Here is a 16,852-nt window from a genome sequence, read left to right on the forward strand (position 1 = left end):
TTGTGGTTGATCTGTGATTGTCTGGGCTGTTAGTGAATGGAGTAAATGTGTTCAATTTATCTCTTCCACTCCTCCCCCGCCCACTTTCCCTCCCCTCTCCGTGTGACGCATCAACAAGGGCTGAGGGAGAGTCAATAAGGGAAACTCAAACTGCTGTTGGAATAGCAAATCACTGCTGCTTCAACCTGCTGACACTCCACACACTGAAGGTGAGTTTGACTAAAACCTGGACTCAGAGTCACAGTAAACTTCAGTCAAGTCAGTAGAGGAGGGAGGGGAGCCATGACTGACTCTACTTCCTGTCTGCTGTGTTTTCAGCTTCACTCTCAGACTAAATGGCTTCCAGATCAGAGGAGGATCTCTGCTGTCCGGTCTGTACGGAGGTCTTCAAAGATCCTGTTGTTCTGTCCTGCAGCCACAGCTTCTGTAAAGACTGTCTGATGAGATGGTGGAGAGAGAAACAAGATCCACCGTGTCCACTTTGTAAGAGAAGATCTTCGAAAGGTTATCCACCATCTAACCTGGCACTGAAGAACCTGTGTGAGAGCTTCTTACAGCAGAGAGAGCAGAGATCTTCAGAGGCTCTCTGCAGTCTGCACTCTGAGAAACTCAAACTCTTCTGTCTGGACCATCAGCAGCCAGTGTGTCTCATCTGCAGAGATTCACAAACGCACACCAACCACAAATTCAGACCCATCGATGAAACTGTTTCACAACTGAGGAAACTCTGGAGCCCTTAAAGAAGAAGTTAAAGGGTTTTGAAGAAGTTCAAGTGAAGTTTGATCAAACAGCGGAACACATTAAGGTCCAGGCCCGACACACAGAGCAACACGTTCTCACCCCCAGTGCGTCAACAGCCTGACGAACGGTCACTGTCCCTCCTCGTCACATGCCTGACTCAATAGGTGCCCGTTTTTCGTCAGGTTTTGACGAGTGAGGCTTTCAGTTGATTCCAATGCAGTCCCCTTCGCGGCGATATGTGACGCTCAGTCAGAGCAAGTGATCCAGCGGAGCCGGCTGCTGCGGCACTGAAAGACGCTGTGAGCAGAGGAAAACTTTTTTTTTTTTAACTTTTCCTTAAATCTTTATTGAACCTGATGCTGCTGTGTCTGACGTAGCTTTCGGCAAGGACGTCCTTTCGGTTATTTATTTATTTATTTATTTAGTGATCATGGTGTTTGGTGCAGAATAATCAATCAATCAATAAATAAATTACGTCCTTGTCGGAAGCTGCGTCAGACCAGGAGGGGGGGGGGGTTGTGGATTCTACAGGTGAAGACCACTTCCGCGTTCAAAAAGCTGCTCTGTTTAATCAATATTCTGAAGAAAGATCTGATTATTAGCCATAACGCTGTAACCATCCAAGGAAGACTGTGTAACAATATTATGTGCTTCTGCTGAGTCCAAAAGCCCTGTGTAATATCAACTTTATTTTAAGAAAACACGCTTTGTTTCCAATGTCATATCACAGAGAAGCACTACATTACCCATAATCCTCATATTTATCAGCGACGTGTCTGATTGGTTGAGCTTGCTGTTACCAGCAAATGAAAAAATAAAACAAATTGAGCTTATATTATTTTCTTAGTAACTAAAAGGTCTTAACATCTTTTTTGTTTTCAACATTGAATAAAAAAAGGGTGCTATATTGTTAAAATTCAACAAAGTGCATAAAAGTTGGCTTGACTTCTTTCTTTTTTTCCATAATTTTCACCAGCATCTTTCTGGTCCACATCACATCACATTTACTGTAATTTTTAATTCAATGAGTGACATTTTATTTTTTATCTGAAAAATATTATTATGAATTCAAGGGTCAGAGGTCACTGATTAGTGTTAAATTTAACCTTTTTGACCCTGTTTCCTTGAATAAATCACTAAGACTTTGATGCGGGAAGCTGAGATTTTGATTTGATTTTGTTCAGAGCACTAGGGACAAAGTTTCTGTAGAATTTCAGACCTGTCGGACGTCCAGAAGGGTCACAGCTGACTGTCCAGGCTCGTTTCTCGGCCTTCAAAGCCTAGATTTAGAAGCCTTTTGTCTAATAACGTCTACATCCTTGGGGTTATAAGGCTGAAAGTTTCATGTATTTGTCCGGGGGCCTAAGGCCATCCACCATGTGCAATTTCAAACCCGTGCGACCTTCACAAGTGTCAAAGGTCGCTGATCTGTGACCTTTTTGACCCCGTTTCCTTGAATAAAACACCAAGACTTTGATGCGGGAAGCTGGGATTTTGATAGGTTGTCCAGAATGTCTAGTAGATTGTGTGTGCAAAAGATTCAGAGCTCTGTGACATTCAGAAGGGTCACAAATAGCCAAAAAGCAATGCTCCTTTCTCTGACCTCATATTAAAGGAGAAATGCAATTCTTTAATAGCTTCCAGATGCTTTGGCCTATCAGGCTGAATTTTTAGCTAGAGGAGCTGGTGTACGATCAGGAAGTAGGGGAGCTGTGCATAAAGCCAATTGGTAAGTGTCAAAGGTCACAGGGGTCAAACATCAAAGTGAATCCAGCCATTCCTGCTTTTTCTCAACAAAACATACACGCTTTAAGTTATCATCATGAAATATTAATAGGTTGTATATCAGAGAGTCCTGTATCAGAATATTTTGGTCCCGTTGCTCTAGGGGCCCCAGGGGGCCCCGGGGGGCCACTTGGCTTTCCCATGCTCCCACAGAGTTGGGTGTCGGGGTGATGGATAAGGGCCTCACCATGAGTCCACAGACCAAGTTTCAAGTGATTTGGTCGGTTTCTATGGAAACGGCGGCCTCAAGGATACAGAGGAATGCGACTGTTTGAAGCCCCGCCTCTCGAAAAGTTATGGCTCAATCAGGACCAAACACACATCTACGCGTTCGTCTTGGGCCCCCGAACCATATATTACGAAATCAGAACTGTACGACTTTTGGAAATGTGTTTTGTCTATTTCGGCTTTTCAGACTCAGAGTCTGTCAGACTTAAAGCGTGAGAGACCCTCTTAGTCAGAAAAGCCGAAATAGACAAAACACATTTCCAAAAGTCGTACAGTTCTGATTTCGTAATATATGGTTCGGGGGCCCAAGACGAACGCGTAGATGTGTGTTTGGTCCTGATTGAGCCATTACTTTTCGAGAGGCGGGGCTTCAAACAGTCGCATTCCTCTGTATCCTTGAGGCCGCCGTTTCCATAGAAACCGACCAAATCACTTGAAACTTGGTCTGTGGACTCATGGTGAGGCCCTTATCCATCACCCCGACACCCAACTCTGTGGGAGCATGGGAAAGCCAAGTGGCCCCCCGGGGCCCCCTGGGGCCCCTAGAGCAACGGGACCAAAATATTCTGATACAGGACTCTCTGATATACAACCTATTAATATTTCATGATGATAACTTAAAGCGTGTATGTTTTGTTGAGAAAAAGCAGGAATGGCTGGATTCACTTTGATGTTTGACCCCTGTGACCTTTGACACTTACCAATTGGCTTTATGCACAGCTCCCCTACTTCCTGATCGTACACCAGCTCCTCTAGCTAAAAATTCAGCCTGATAGGCCAAAGCATCTGGAAGCTATTAAAGAATTGCATTTCTCCTTTAATATGAGGTCAGAGAAAGGAGCACTGCTTTTTGGCTATTTGTGACCCTTCTGAATGTCACAGAGCTCTGAATCTTTTGCACACACAATCTACTAGACATTCTGGACAACCTATCAAAATCCCAGCTTCCCGCATCAAAGTCTTGGTGTTTTATTCAAGGAAACGGGGTCAAAAAGGTCACAGATCAGCGACCTTTGACACTTGTGAAGGTCGCACGGGTTTGAAATTGCACATGGTGGATGGCCTTAGGCCCCCGGACAAATACATGAAACTTTCAGCCTTATAACCCCAAGGATGTAGACGTTATTAGACAAAAGGCTTCTAAATCTAGGCTTTGAAGGCCGAGAAACGAGCCTGGACAGTCAGCTGTGACCCTTCTGGACGTCCGACAGGTCTGAAATTCTACAGAAACTTTGTCCCTAGTGCTCTGAACAAAATCAAATCAAAATCTCAGCTTCCCGCATCAAAGTCTTAGTGATTTATTCAAGGAAACAGGGTCAAAAAGGTTAAATTTAACACTAATCAGTGACCTCTGACCCTTGAATTCATAATAATGTTTTTCAGATAAAAAATAAAATGTCACTCATTGAATTAAAAATTACAATAAATGTGATGTGATGTGGACCAGAAAGATGCTGGTGAAAATTATGAAAAAAAAGAAAAAAAAAAAGAAGTCAAGCCAACTTTTATGCACTTTATTGTTGAATTTTAACAATATAGCACCCTTTTTTTATTCAATGTTGAAAACAAAAAAGATGTTAAGACCTTTTAGTTACTAAGAAAATAATATAAGCTCAATTTGTTTTATTTTTTCATTTGCTGGTAACAGCAAGCTCAACCAATCAGACACGTCGCTGATAAATATGAGGATTATGGGTAATGTAGTGCTTCTCTGTGATATGACATTGGAAACAAAGCGTGTTTTCTTAAAATAAAGTTGATATTACACAGGGCTTTTGGACTCAGCAGAAGCACATAATATTGTTACACAGTCTTCCTTGGATGGTTACAGCGTTATGGCTAATAATCAGATCTTTCTTCAGAATATTGATTAAACAGAGCAGCTTTTTGAACGCGGAAGTGGTCTTCACCTGTAGAATCCACAACCCCCCCCCTCCTGGTCTGACGCAGCTTCCGACAAGGACGTAATTTATTGATTGATTGATTATTCTGCACCAAACACCATGATCACTAAATAAATAAATAAATAAATAAATAACTGAAAGGACGTCCTTGCCGAAAGCTACGTCAGACACAGCAGCATCATGTTCAATAAAGATTTAAGGAAAAGTTAAAAAAAAAAAAAAAAGTTTTCCTCTGCTCACAGCGTCTTTCAGTGCCGCAGCAGCCGGCTCCGCTGGATCACTTGCTCTGACTGAGCGTCACATATCGCCGCGAAGGGGACTGCATTGGAATCAACTGAAAGCCTCACTCGTCAAAACCTGACGAAAAACGGGCACCTATTGAGTCAGGCATGTGACGAGGAGGGACAGTGACCGTTCGTCAGGCTGTTGACGCACTGGGGGTGAGAACGTGTTGCACAGAGAGGCAGATTAAGGAGCAGTTTAAGAAGCTTCACCAGTTTCTAGAAGAGGAAGAGGAGGCTCACATTAGACCTCATGGACCTTAGCTCATGGACACAGCCATGTAAAAACACGCTGGACTCCTGGATAATGGTTCTCATGATGGTTTGCTGGAGTCCCAAAGCTTTAGGAATGGCTTTGTAATGCTTTGTTTCTACTGTTCTTGAATTTCTAACATGATGTGTTGCTGTTAGAGATCTCTTCACTTTGTCAGACAGGTGTTATTGAAGTGATATATTAATTCAACAGCTCTGGCAATGATCAGGCCTGGATGTAGATAGTGAAATTGAACTCAGCTTTCCAAAACTATTTGGTTTACCATAGTAGTTAGTTTATGATTTGACAAGGGGTGGGGGATTGCATTTTCACATAGGTTTGGATAGCTTTTTTCTCACTCACTTTAAAATCTGTTTGATGACCCTAAACATTTAAGTGTGACAAATATTAAAAAAAAAAACAAGAAATCAAACGGGGGCAAATATTTCTTCATAGCACTGTAGATCATCACTCAGAACAAAATGACTACTCTACGTACATCTTTACAAGGAGAACAGTTATTTGTGGTTCTATTATTTTGGGAATTCTAATTGAAGGAACCTTGATTTTTCTTTCTTTGTTTTTTTGTTTACACACATGCTCTTAAATTTGAATATAGAATATATATGTTTTTGAAGAATATAGTTGGCAGAATGTGTTGTACTCGTAAGCCTGATGATGTGACTACTGGTTTTCTTGTCAGACTACACACTAAGCAGAACCTGTGAGTCAAAACCCAGGTAGACACAGCATCAGTGCTGCCTATAATAAATATTAAGAGGGTAAGCTGGTAACTAAACAGATGACTGTCCACTTCCTTTTGGTTCAAATGCTCCACTACATTCAACCCACAGCTGCATCAGAACTGAAACAAATGATGCCACATCCTTTTCAGTCAGTTTTTAAGCTCCACCACTGACCACTCACACGAGATGAACCAGGAAACCGTTGCATTTCTCCATCACTGAAGAGACGCAAACTGAAGAAGAGACGATCAGATTCAGCTTCAGACCAAGTTAACAACTTCCTGTGAGTGAGTCCAGCTACAACACTGCTGCTTCAACCTGTTGACACTCCACACACTGAAGGTGAGTTTGACTAAAACCTGGACTCAGAGTCACAGTAAACTTCATTCAAGTCAATAGAGGAGGGAGGGGAGCCATGACTGACTCTACTTCCTGTCTGCTGTGTTTTCAGCTCCACTTCTAGACTAAATGGCTTCCAGATTAGAGGAGGATCTCTGCTGTCAGGTTTGTCAGGAGGTCTTCAGAGATCCTGTTGTTCTGTCCTGCAGCCACGGCTTCTGTAAAGACTGTCTGAAGAGCTGGTGGAGAGAGGAACACAATCAACGGTGTCCAGTTTGTAACAGAAGATCTTCAACAGAAGAACCACCTGTTAACCTGCCATTGAAGAACCTGTGTGAGAGCTTCTTACAGCAGAGAGAGCAGAGATCTTCAGAGGCTCTCTGCAGTCTGCACTCTGAGAAACTCAAACTCTTCTGTCTGGACCATCAGCAGCCAGTGTGTGTCGCCTGTCTGCATTCACAAACACACAACAACCACCAAATCAGACCCATCGATGAAGTTTCTTCACAACTCAAGAAGGAACTTGAGGAAACTCTGAAGCCCTTAAAGAAGAAGTTAAAGAGTTTCAAAGAAGTTCAAGTCAAGTTTGATCAAACAGCAGAACACATTAAGGTCCAGGCCCGACACACAGAGAGGCAGATTAAGGAGCAGTTTAAGAAGCTTCACCAGTTTCTAGAAGAGGAAGAGGAGGCCAGGATGGCTGCACTGAGGGAGGAAGAGGAGCAGAAGAGTCAGAGGATGAAGGAGAAGATGGAGGCTCTGAGCAGAGAGATAGCAGCTCTTTCACACACAGTCAGAGCCACAGAGGACGAGCTGAGAGCTGACGGTGTCTCATTCCTGCTCAACTACAAGGCTGCAGTGGAAAGAGTCCAGCAGCGCCCCCTGCTGGAGGATCCACAGCTGGACTCAGGAGCTCTGATAGACCAGGCCAAACACCTGGGCAACCTGACCTTCAACATCTGGAACAATATGAAAGACATGGTCTCCTACAGTCCTGTGGTTCTGGACCCAAACACTGCTCATCCAGGACTCAGCCTGTCTAAAGATCTGACCAGTGTGAGAGGAGGAAATGAACAGCAGCTTCCTGACAATCCAGAGAGGACTGATTATTTCTGGTCTGTCCTGGGCTCTGAGGGTTTTAACTCAGGGACTCACAGCTGGGATGTCGAGGTTGGAGATAGTACATACTGGGCACTGGGAGTGTTAACAGAGTCTGTCCAGAGGAAGAAGGGTATACTGTCTGGATTATGGAGAATATGGTTCCATGAGGGTAAATACTCAGCACGTTCACCGTCAGCTCCAGTCATTGTTCTCCAACTGCAAAAGAAGCTCCAGAGGATCAGAGTGAATCTGGACTTGAACAGAGGAAAACTGTCGTTCTCTGATCCTGATACTAACACACACATACACACCTTCAAACACAGGTTCTCTGAGAAGATGGTTCCATATATTTTAAATGCTGATTTCCTCCCAGTGAAGGTGTTACCAGTGAAGGTGTCAGTGACAGTGGAGCAGAGCAGTTAGAGATAAACAGGATGATCATAAGGTTTTTTATTTCTTTAAGGGAAAAGTCAATTAGGTTAAACCGGTTAAACTGCACTTGTCTTCTCTCTCTCATTATTCTTTCCTGCTCTCTTCTTTTTTCCGTTCTGTTGGTCTGGACCAGTGCAGCTGGACATTGTTCATATTACAGTCCCTCCACGATTTCGCAGGCTTTTTTTTGTGATTGTTGTGGCCTAAAATGCCTGATTTTGCGGCCACATTTTGAAAAAATTGCAGTGCATGTTGTGATGTTTTAAGCGCTTTTGTTGCGATTAAATTGTGGGGGACAGCGAAAGTTGCAAAAAAAAGTTGCAGTTTTGTTCTGAATAATTAAAAATCAAAGGAAAATTGAAAACTTTGAAATGTCACAAAATAATGTGAGGTCCTGTTATACCGGCAATGTTCCACTTTTTAAGAAAGGCACAGGAACATAGAGTTGAAAGTTGTTTTACTTTTAATTAAAATGTCTGTTTAAAAATCGGGGTAAAACAACTGTTTTAAAATGCTATTAAACCAGTCCAGTCTTTGAATAAAAAGGAGAGGGTGGCTACTCAAGTCCAGGGCCAGGGCCTTAGGATGGGGGAAGGGGCACCTGGCCACCAGCTGCTCCGCTCCGGCCCTGCGGTGGCGTACTGGATTCTCCCTCGGTGAGTGCTGCGGGGGGACACAGCTTCAGGCGGTCAACCAGGACAACTCACAGCTCGCGTTCCTTTACTTATCACTTTGTACACATACATTGTGTTAAGTTTCTTGTCGTCAGCCCAGCCACGCCGTTCCTCCGTGGACTCACTTTCCCATCACCGCTCCTTCCAGACTCGCACTCTCTGCTGTGTAACTCGCGGAAAGCACCGACGATTGGTCCAATCTGCGGAAAAGTTGCGGTGATTGTACAGAATTGCAAGATTGCAAAAATTTGCGGGGATTGGTTGAATTTGCGTTAATTGTTAAATGTTGACAATATAACTTTACTTAAGCTGTAAAGAAAAATTTACAACATGTTCTTTCTTGCGCTGCTTTCTTGCTTTTCTTGAAATTCTGTATGCCCAAATCGCCGCCAAACATCTTGATTCTTTAGCAAACCATGGCAAACTCTTCTTCTCCATGTTGTCAGTGGCTACAGTCTCCTCCTCCTTCCTGCTTGTCCTTACAGTCTAGAATACAACACGCCCACTGACGATGTCACGGTTTGCAGGACCGACTTTTCAGTTTCCAACCCTGTTATTTTTTCGGTCTGAACATGCCGGCCGGTACACCCTCCTGGTGTGAAATCCCTAAGAGGGAGTCCTGTTGTCCTCTCCTGCAGTTAAGGCTGACAAACACCAGGTGGCGACATTTCCTCACAGGCAGTCAGAGCTGCTGCACAGTGGAGCTGAAACACCAGACTCATGGACATAAGGTCCAGAGGAGAATTTACGAAAGAGTTTCAGTCACACAATATAAACCCTTTAAACGTTGTTTGTGAGACGTACTGTAAGATCAACAACAACAACAACAACATTAAAACTGAATCTGCTGAGTCTAATCTGAGACTAAAATTTGCTACAGGAACAAGGTTCATATGTGTAAAATCACACTCCATCATGAAACAAAATAATGATGTAACCTAAATATCGCTTTCTGGTGTAAATATTGTTGATTTTCATTGTAACTCTACTTGGTAACTGCTGCTGGAACAAGACAAATTTCCCACTGTGGTTTCATGAAGTGTATTTTCTCTTTAAACTTAATTTTGAGTCACATGGCAACTTAAATATTAAATGCTAACTGTCACATGTTGTTAAATGTGAGGGATGTCAATGAAGTTCTATACTGAATGAACACAATAAAGGAACTTTGGTTAAAGAATGTAAATATGTTTAATGTCTTTTAATTTAGTCTCTTGCTGTTGTTAATTGAAACTGATAATTGATGGATGAAACTGTGTCTCTTTATTCTATGTAAAACAAATCTGAAAGTCTCTTTCTGCTGTTGGTTTGAGCCATGACTGGCTGAACATCCTGTCTGCTGTTTAGTTCTCACTGATTTTAAATATGAAATTGAGTTGACAAGGACATGACACATCTATGCAAGACAGTCTCACTTGATGTGTCAATCTGTCAACCAAAAACATAGAACAGAAAAACTCAGATTAGTGGATTGTGATATAGGTCAGGGGTCGCCAAGCCCTGGGCCGTGGATCATTTGGTACCAAGCCACAGAGAGAGAATAAAGAATAGCCTATTTATTGGCCACTTCCGCCTGTGCCACTTCCCCTTGTATCAAGAACTGCACAACTGCAGGTCCCATCACCCCAACATGCGACTGTCTAGTTACAGGGGAATAAGCTCAGGGTTTCCACAGATTCAATATTGTGATGGGTTGTAAAAAGAAAGCATCAATTGAATTAAATTGAAAATGTAAAGGAAAACCATGTGATTGTCCATGTCATTGTGTAAAGATTATATGAGGGAGCCGTGGTAAAATTATTTTTTGCACACGACTGGTGGTAAAAACTTTGAGAACCCCTGATATAGATCATCACTAATACTACTCTACATCTTTACAAGGACAACAGCTATTTGTGGTTCTATTATTGTTGGACATCTAATTGAAGGAACCATGATTTTATTTCACAAATATACAATAAACAAACAGTTATGCCAACTATATTCTTACAGCAAAAACATGTTGTTTTTTTAAGCCCTAAACTGCCACTGCTGGTTTTCCTATCAGACTAAACACAAAGCAAAACCTGAGAGTCAAAACCCAGGTATACACAGTATCTGTGTTGCTCATAAACTCTGGGTTTTGATCGTAAACTAATAACCAAACGGATGACCCTCCACTTCCTTTTGGTTCAAATGCTCCGCTACATTCAACCCACAGCTGCATCAGAACTGGAACAAATGATGCCACATCCTTTTCAGTCAGTTTTTAAGCTCCACCACTGACCACGCACACAAGATGAACCAGGAAACTGTTGCATTTCTCCATCAGTGAAGAGACGCAGACTAGAAGAAGAGACGATCAGATTCAGCTTCAGACCAAACTAACAACTTCTTGTGAGTGAGTCCAGCTACAACACTGCTGCTTCAACCTGCTGACACTCCACACACTGAAGGTGAGTTCGACTAAAACCTGGACTCAGAGTCACAGTAAATTTCAGTCAAGTCAGTAGAGGAGGGAGGGGAGCCATGACTGACTCTACTTCCTGTCTGCTGTGCTTTCAGCTTCACTCACAGACTAAATGGCTTCCAGATCAGAGGAGGATCGCCGCTGTCCGGTCTGTAAGGAGGTCTTCGGAGATCTTGTTGTTCTGTCCTGCAGCCACAGCTTCTGTAAAGACTGTCTGAAGAGCTGGTGGAGAGAGGAACATGATCGACAGTGTCCAGTTTGCAATAGAAGATCTTCAACAGAAGAACCACCTGTTAGTCTGGTGTTGAAGAACCTGTGTGAGAGCTTCTTACTAGAGAGAGAGCAGGGATCTTCAGAGGGTCTCTGCAGTCTGCACTCTGAGAAACTCAAACTCTTCTGTCTGGACCATCAGCAGCCAGTGTGTGTTGCCTGTCTGCATTCACAAACACACAACAACCACAGATTCAGACCCATCGATGAAGCTGCTTCAGACCTCAAGAAGGAACTTGAGGAAACTCTGGAGCCCTTAAAGAAGAAGTTAAAGGGTTTTGAAGAAGTTCAAGTGAAGTTTGATCAAACAGCAGAACACATTATGATCCAGGCCCGACACACAGAGAGGCAGATTAAGGAGCAGTTTAAGAAGCTTCACCAGTTTCTAGAAGAGGAAGAGGAGGCCAGGATGGCTGCACTGAGGGAGGAAGAGGAGCAGAAGAGTCAGAGGATGAAGGAGAAGATGGAGGCTCTGAGCAGAGAGATAGCAGCTCTTTCACACACAGTCAGAGCCACAGAGGACGAGCTGAGAGCTGAAGACGTCTCATTCCTGCTCAACTACAAGGCTGCAGTGGAAAGAGTCCAGCAGCGCCCCCTGCTGGAGGATCCACAGCTGGACTCAGGAGCTCTGATAGACCAGGCCAAACACCTGGGCAACCTGACCTTCAACATCTGGAACAAGATGAAGGACGTGGTCTCCTACAGTCCTGTGGTTCTGGACCCAAACACTGCTCATCCAGGACTCATCCTGTCTGAAGATCTGACCAGTGTGAGACGAGGAGATGAACAGCAGCTTCCTGACAATCCAGAGAGGATTGATTATTTCTGCTCTGTCCTGGGCTCTGAGGGTTTTAACTCAGGGACTCACAGCTGGGATGTCGAGGTTGGAGACAATATAGACTGGAGATTGGGTGCGTTATCAGAGTCTGTGCAGAGGAAGGGAAACAACATAGAGTCTGGATTATGGGGACTACTGTTTGACCAGGGTGAATACTCAGCTCGTTCACCATCAGGTCCAGACATTGATCTCCCAGAGCAGAAGTTCCAGAGGATCAGAGTGAATCTGGACTTGAACAGAGGAAAACTATCGTTCTCTGATCCTGATACTAACACACACATACACACCTTCACACACACTTTCACTGAGAAGATGTTTCCATATATAGACACTGTTGATAACCACCCAGTGAAGCTGTTACCAGTGACAGTGGCACAGAGCAATTAGAGTAAAGAGGATGATCATAATGTTGTTTATTTCATAAAGGGGGAAATCAGTTAATATTATTAGTATTAGTGATTGGTCAAAGTCTTTGCAGTGAAAAAGTTAAATACATTCATAAATGCCATTTATTTGGGATTGAGTAAATTGTTGAAAACAGTTTGGATGTTTAAAAAAGAGAGGAAAGTACAGTAAAACTTGCTGTATTTAGCTAATTAAAGTTGGCAACACCATGGCAACACAGATTATTTGATTCCATTTTTCCAGGCATGTTGTGGGACATTTCTGTAAGCCTATGTCTTGTGTTGTATCAAGTCAGTCTTATACGCATGAATATAGTAACATATTTTGCTGTGTTACATGTATAATTTTGGTGTTTACTGCACTTTGAATGAGTTGTGAGACGTTAGTGAGCTGAAAGTACATTGTGTTTGGAAATAATAGTGTCAGTAAAATACTCTGCATATTATTGTGACATAAAAGGGGTGAGTGCATTGTGAAAAAGAACATATTTACTGCAGACTTCTTCCTTTTTATACTGTTTTTCTAAACTTGCTCAATTTTCATTAACGTTCTTGCTGAAGAATTGAATTTGCTGCATGTTTGACTGCTATTCTTTAAGCAGTGTCTCATTTTGAGACACACTGTTTGTAAAAATGGGCCATACAAATAAAATTGCCTGGCTTTGCCTCATTTTATTTTATATTCCATTCATTATAATTATAATTATTAGGCATCTTTTTTGTGTAGTGGGGTATCTATTGTTCAGTTCAAGTTTTTTTTTTTTTTGAGTGCAACTTCACCTCCCGTACGTCTGTGGTGGTGCATGCGACATGACGTTGGCTAGCCTGTGATTGGGTGTTTCTTACCGCAAAGTCACCTGGGAATTAGTTTTCACTGCTCGGCCGACGCGTATTTTGCCACTGGTTCTTACTTTTCGTTTATCATTATTATTTAATTGCATCGATCCTTTCTGCCGACACGTTATAAAGTAAGTTACCTACTTTTTTTTTTCTTACCTGGGCGTCCTGTGGACCGGAGAGTAGCAGTTCGGTTCCCTCTGCCTCATGCGGACCTGTTCTCCCCCCACACAGAGCTCCTCCTGGGCTGCTTCGTTTGTCTTTGGGATGTAAATAACACCGGGACCGTTTGTAAGTACTTGAACCTACTGATACTGCCATGTGTCATATTCATTGACTGAGACATTACTCTGTGTGTCACTGTGAAATAATCCTAAACATTAACTCAACTGCAGCCCAGAGTTAGCTAACAAAATGACTCGCTACTAGCACGGCTAACAACAAGATTCACATTCAAGTTAACCGCTGGATGTAACGTTACATGTCGTTTAACTGTTAAACAGTCACTCACCGTCCAAAAACTGCATTTGAGAGTTTGGGAAAATCCTCTTCCCGCTGTAAATCCTGTTGACCATCCCAACACTCGTACGTCAAATGTCTTGATTTTTGTGTGTGTGACGCGACGCAAACATTGTAATCTGGACGGTGACCCGGTCAGTCCCCCAGCTAGAGAACTAACGGTTGCAACGGTCGGATTTTAAAATACTCCAGACGTTTGAATCAACGGGCGGCGGGAAGCGCGCGACATGACGGTCTGTAGTAGAGCACGGAGGAGCACAGCGTAAAGATGGCGGCGTCGCTCCACATCTGAGCCATAGACTGTAAAAGGTTCAGATGGGACATTTATCAGCTTTGGTAGTCACTGGAGTTTTTTGAGCCTCTTACAGCTCAGGGGATCGCTGTTTCTTTATTTATGTATTTAAACAGGGTTCTTACGGATCCTTAAAAAGTCTTAATAGGCATTGAATTCATTAATCTAAAAACAAGGCCTTAATTGGCATTAAAATCAATTTTTCAAAAGTCTTAAAAATGTTAACACATGGTAGGTGGTATTTTATGGTTGTAATTAGTCTCAAATCTCAAAATAATTGGTAACATTACGACATAGAGAAGGTAGTGGCGGCCGTCAACGCTAAATTTCTCACTGCCTCCAGCTCCCGAGTCAGTGTTTTTTTTTTTTTTTTTTTCAGACTTTTTATGCATTTATTTTGAAAGGACAGCTGGAAAAAGACACAATCCAATGTTCATGTAGCAGTCACTTTACCATGGATCACATAGGAAAGTGGGTAAAATTGTCCCTATGTAGCCTAATTTATGTGGTGTTTTTCTTTCTTTTTTCTGCATTTGTGTTTATTATGAAGTCTGTCTTAAATTTCATTTTGGCTTTAAAAAAGTCTTAAAAAGTCTTAAATTTAACTTGGCTTAAGCTGTAGGAACCCTGTTAAAGGTGTACAGAAAAGAAAATTGAATTTAAGCCCACTCTGGGTCATAAAATTAGTGTAATAACTCATCTATCAGACAATGTAAGCCAAACTTTGTGCAAAATTCTATTTTTGAGTAAATCTGCGATGAAAGTGTGTATTTTTTTTTTTCGCATTGGATAGTGCAGGCGCACAGATACGTCAGCCTGTACAGGATTCACCAGCCACTGATATTGGATCCGTAATCCGTCATTCAAACGTCTGAGACAACACACACACACGGAGCTCGGGCTCGCCCCAAGCTTTGAATATCCCGCCTGCTCGATAATGACCAATCAAATTCGTTTTCCTTACTCGGGTAAACTCGTGTTGCAGCTCGTGACAACTCGGCGCGACAAACAGGACAAACGGCCATTTCTGTGCACCTTTAAAAGGATCCATTAGCTGATGCCAATGGCACAAGCTAGTCTTCCTGGGGTCCGAAGAACCTTAGGCTACATCGAAAAGAGAAAAAACAGATCATATTTTCAATATCACATCAGTCAAATAGACATCTTAATACGTCATGTTTGCAGTAATACTAACAACAGGTGCTGTGAAATCATACATTTTACACCTTACATTTGATTACATTTAAACAGTAGTCTTAATAGCCTATCAATCATTCATTAACAGGAACAAAACAGGGATAAGACTGGATTATTGGTCAGTTGTTAAATAGTGCATTCTTAGATGGTATTTGAATGAGGACTTGCTGTTAGATTGCCGTATAATGGAGGGGGCAGTTATTCCAAAGCTTGATAGCACGAAAGATAACTGCTTTTCCATGTGTTGTTGTCTGACTCTGGAACAGCGGACACCCACAGCTTCTCCTGATTGGTTCTCATCAGCCTGACACCAGTAGTGAAACATGATAACGACTTGCATTGTGACTGACCTTGCGTGTGTGTGTTATGGTGTGTTCCAGGCAACCCGTAACCTGTGTTTTTCGGACCTATACTAGTGGGAACTTGTATCAGATCGATCTGGTACAAGGGCAAGCGATCCATGGTCTGCAAAGGTAAAGTATTTTTAAAAGTCTTTGAGGTGAAAAGATAAATAGATTCATAAATAGCCTACCATTTAACTGGGATTGAATAAAATGTTGTTGTTTTTTTAAACAACAACAAAAAAACAGTTATACGGTTGAAAAAGAGGCTAAAATACTTTAAAGGGATAGTTCACCCTAGAATGATATTTCGCTCATTATCTACTCACCCTCATGTTGACTAAGGGCTGGAAGAATTTTCAGAGTCCACCGTCCCTTCTCTGAGTTACAGGGGGTCTTGGCATAGCAGTGCATTTCAATGCAACGGTTGCAAAGGGACACCAGAGCTCTTCGTAAAAAAACACACACAAAAAAACATCCAAATACCTCCATGATGCTTGTATGTAATGTCCGTCTTGTGCTGAAGCCCCAAATTGCGTAATTGTCCCGAAAAAAATTAAATAAGTCCACATTCCAAGCATGTTTGTAGCATTAGCTCCTAGTGTCTGTTACCGAAGGACCAGAACCGCCGTGAAACGAGACAAGAAGAAGAAGAAGAAGAAGAAGAAGAAGAAGAAGAAGAAGAAGAAGAAGAAGAAGAAGAAGAAGAAGAAGAAGGTTTATAAACCGTCTTTGGAAGAAGAAGAAAAAGAAGAAGGAGAGGAAAAAGAAGGAGGAGGAGAAGAGTAGCCTGCCTTACACCGGCATTTCTTTTTTGCCATCCAAAATGGTTCTCGTCTGTTCCTACCCTGGATGCTTCAACCAAGAAAAGCTTCTGAAGTGGAGAACCGGGAATACATCTTTCCACCGGCTGCCATTGCAAGACCCATATAAACTCCAACTGTGGCTATTGGCGCTTCGCATGGACCCTGACCTTCCATTGCAAGTACTCAAACACCACCGTGTTTGTAGTGAACATTTTTCACCAGATGATTTACGAAGAAACCCAATAGGACGGATGTGTTTGAAATCAACCGCTGTTCCGAACACAACGCTACCAGAGGTGTGTACAACAACTTTACGTTTTTACAAGCTATATACATTATGCTGCTATGGCTAAACAAGCTACTTCTGAACTAGCACGGTGCTACTACTACCTACCAGTGCAAACTTAGAAAGTGG

The 16,852-nt window shown here is 42.4% G+C and overlaps 1 protein-coding gene across 1 annotated transcript; it reads left to right on the forward strand.

Annotated features, from left to right (window-relative positions):
• Nucleotides 1-303: 303 nt before the first annotated feature.
• Nucleotides 304-12,428, forward strand: LOC311005861 (E3 ubiquitin-protein ligase TRIM69-like; the record flags this gene model as incomplete). The annotated part of the gene is made up of 3 exons (XM_083998471.1): nucleotides 304-691; nucleotides 6,763-7,717; nucleotides 11,046-12,428. The coding sequence occupies exons 1-3, from the start codon at nucleotides 336-338 to the stop codon at nucleotides 12,426-12,428; spliced, it is 2,694 nt and encodes an 897-aa protein (XP_083854597.1). The 5' UTR covers nucleotides 304-335.
• Nucleotides 12,429-16,852: the final 4,424 nt, after the last annotated feature.

This window comes from Trachurus trachurus (assembly GCF_905171665.1).
Source record: "Trachurus trachurus genome assembly, chromosome: 22".
Lineage (NCBI taxonomy): Eukaryota > Metazoa > Chordata > Actinopteri > Carangiformes > Carangidae > Trachurus > Trachurus trachurus.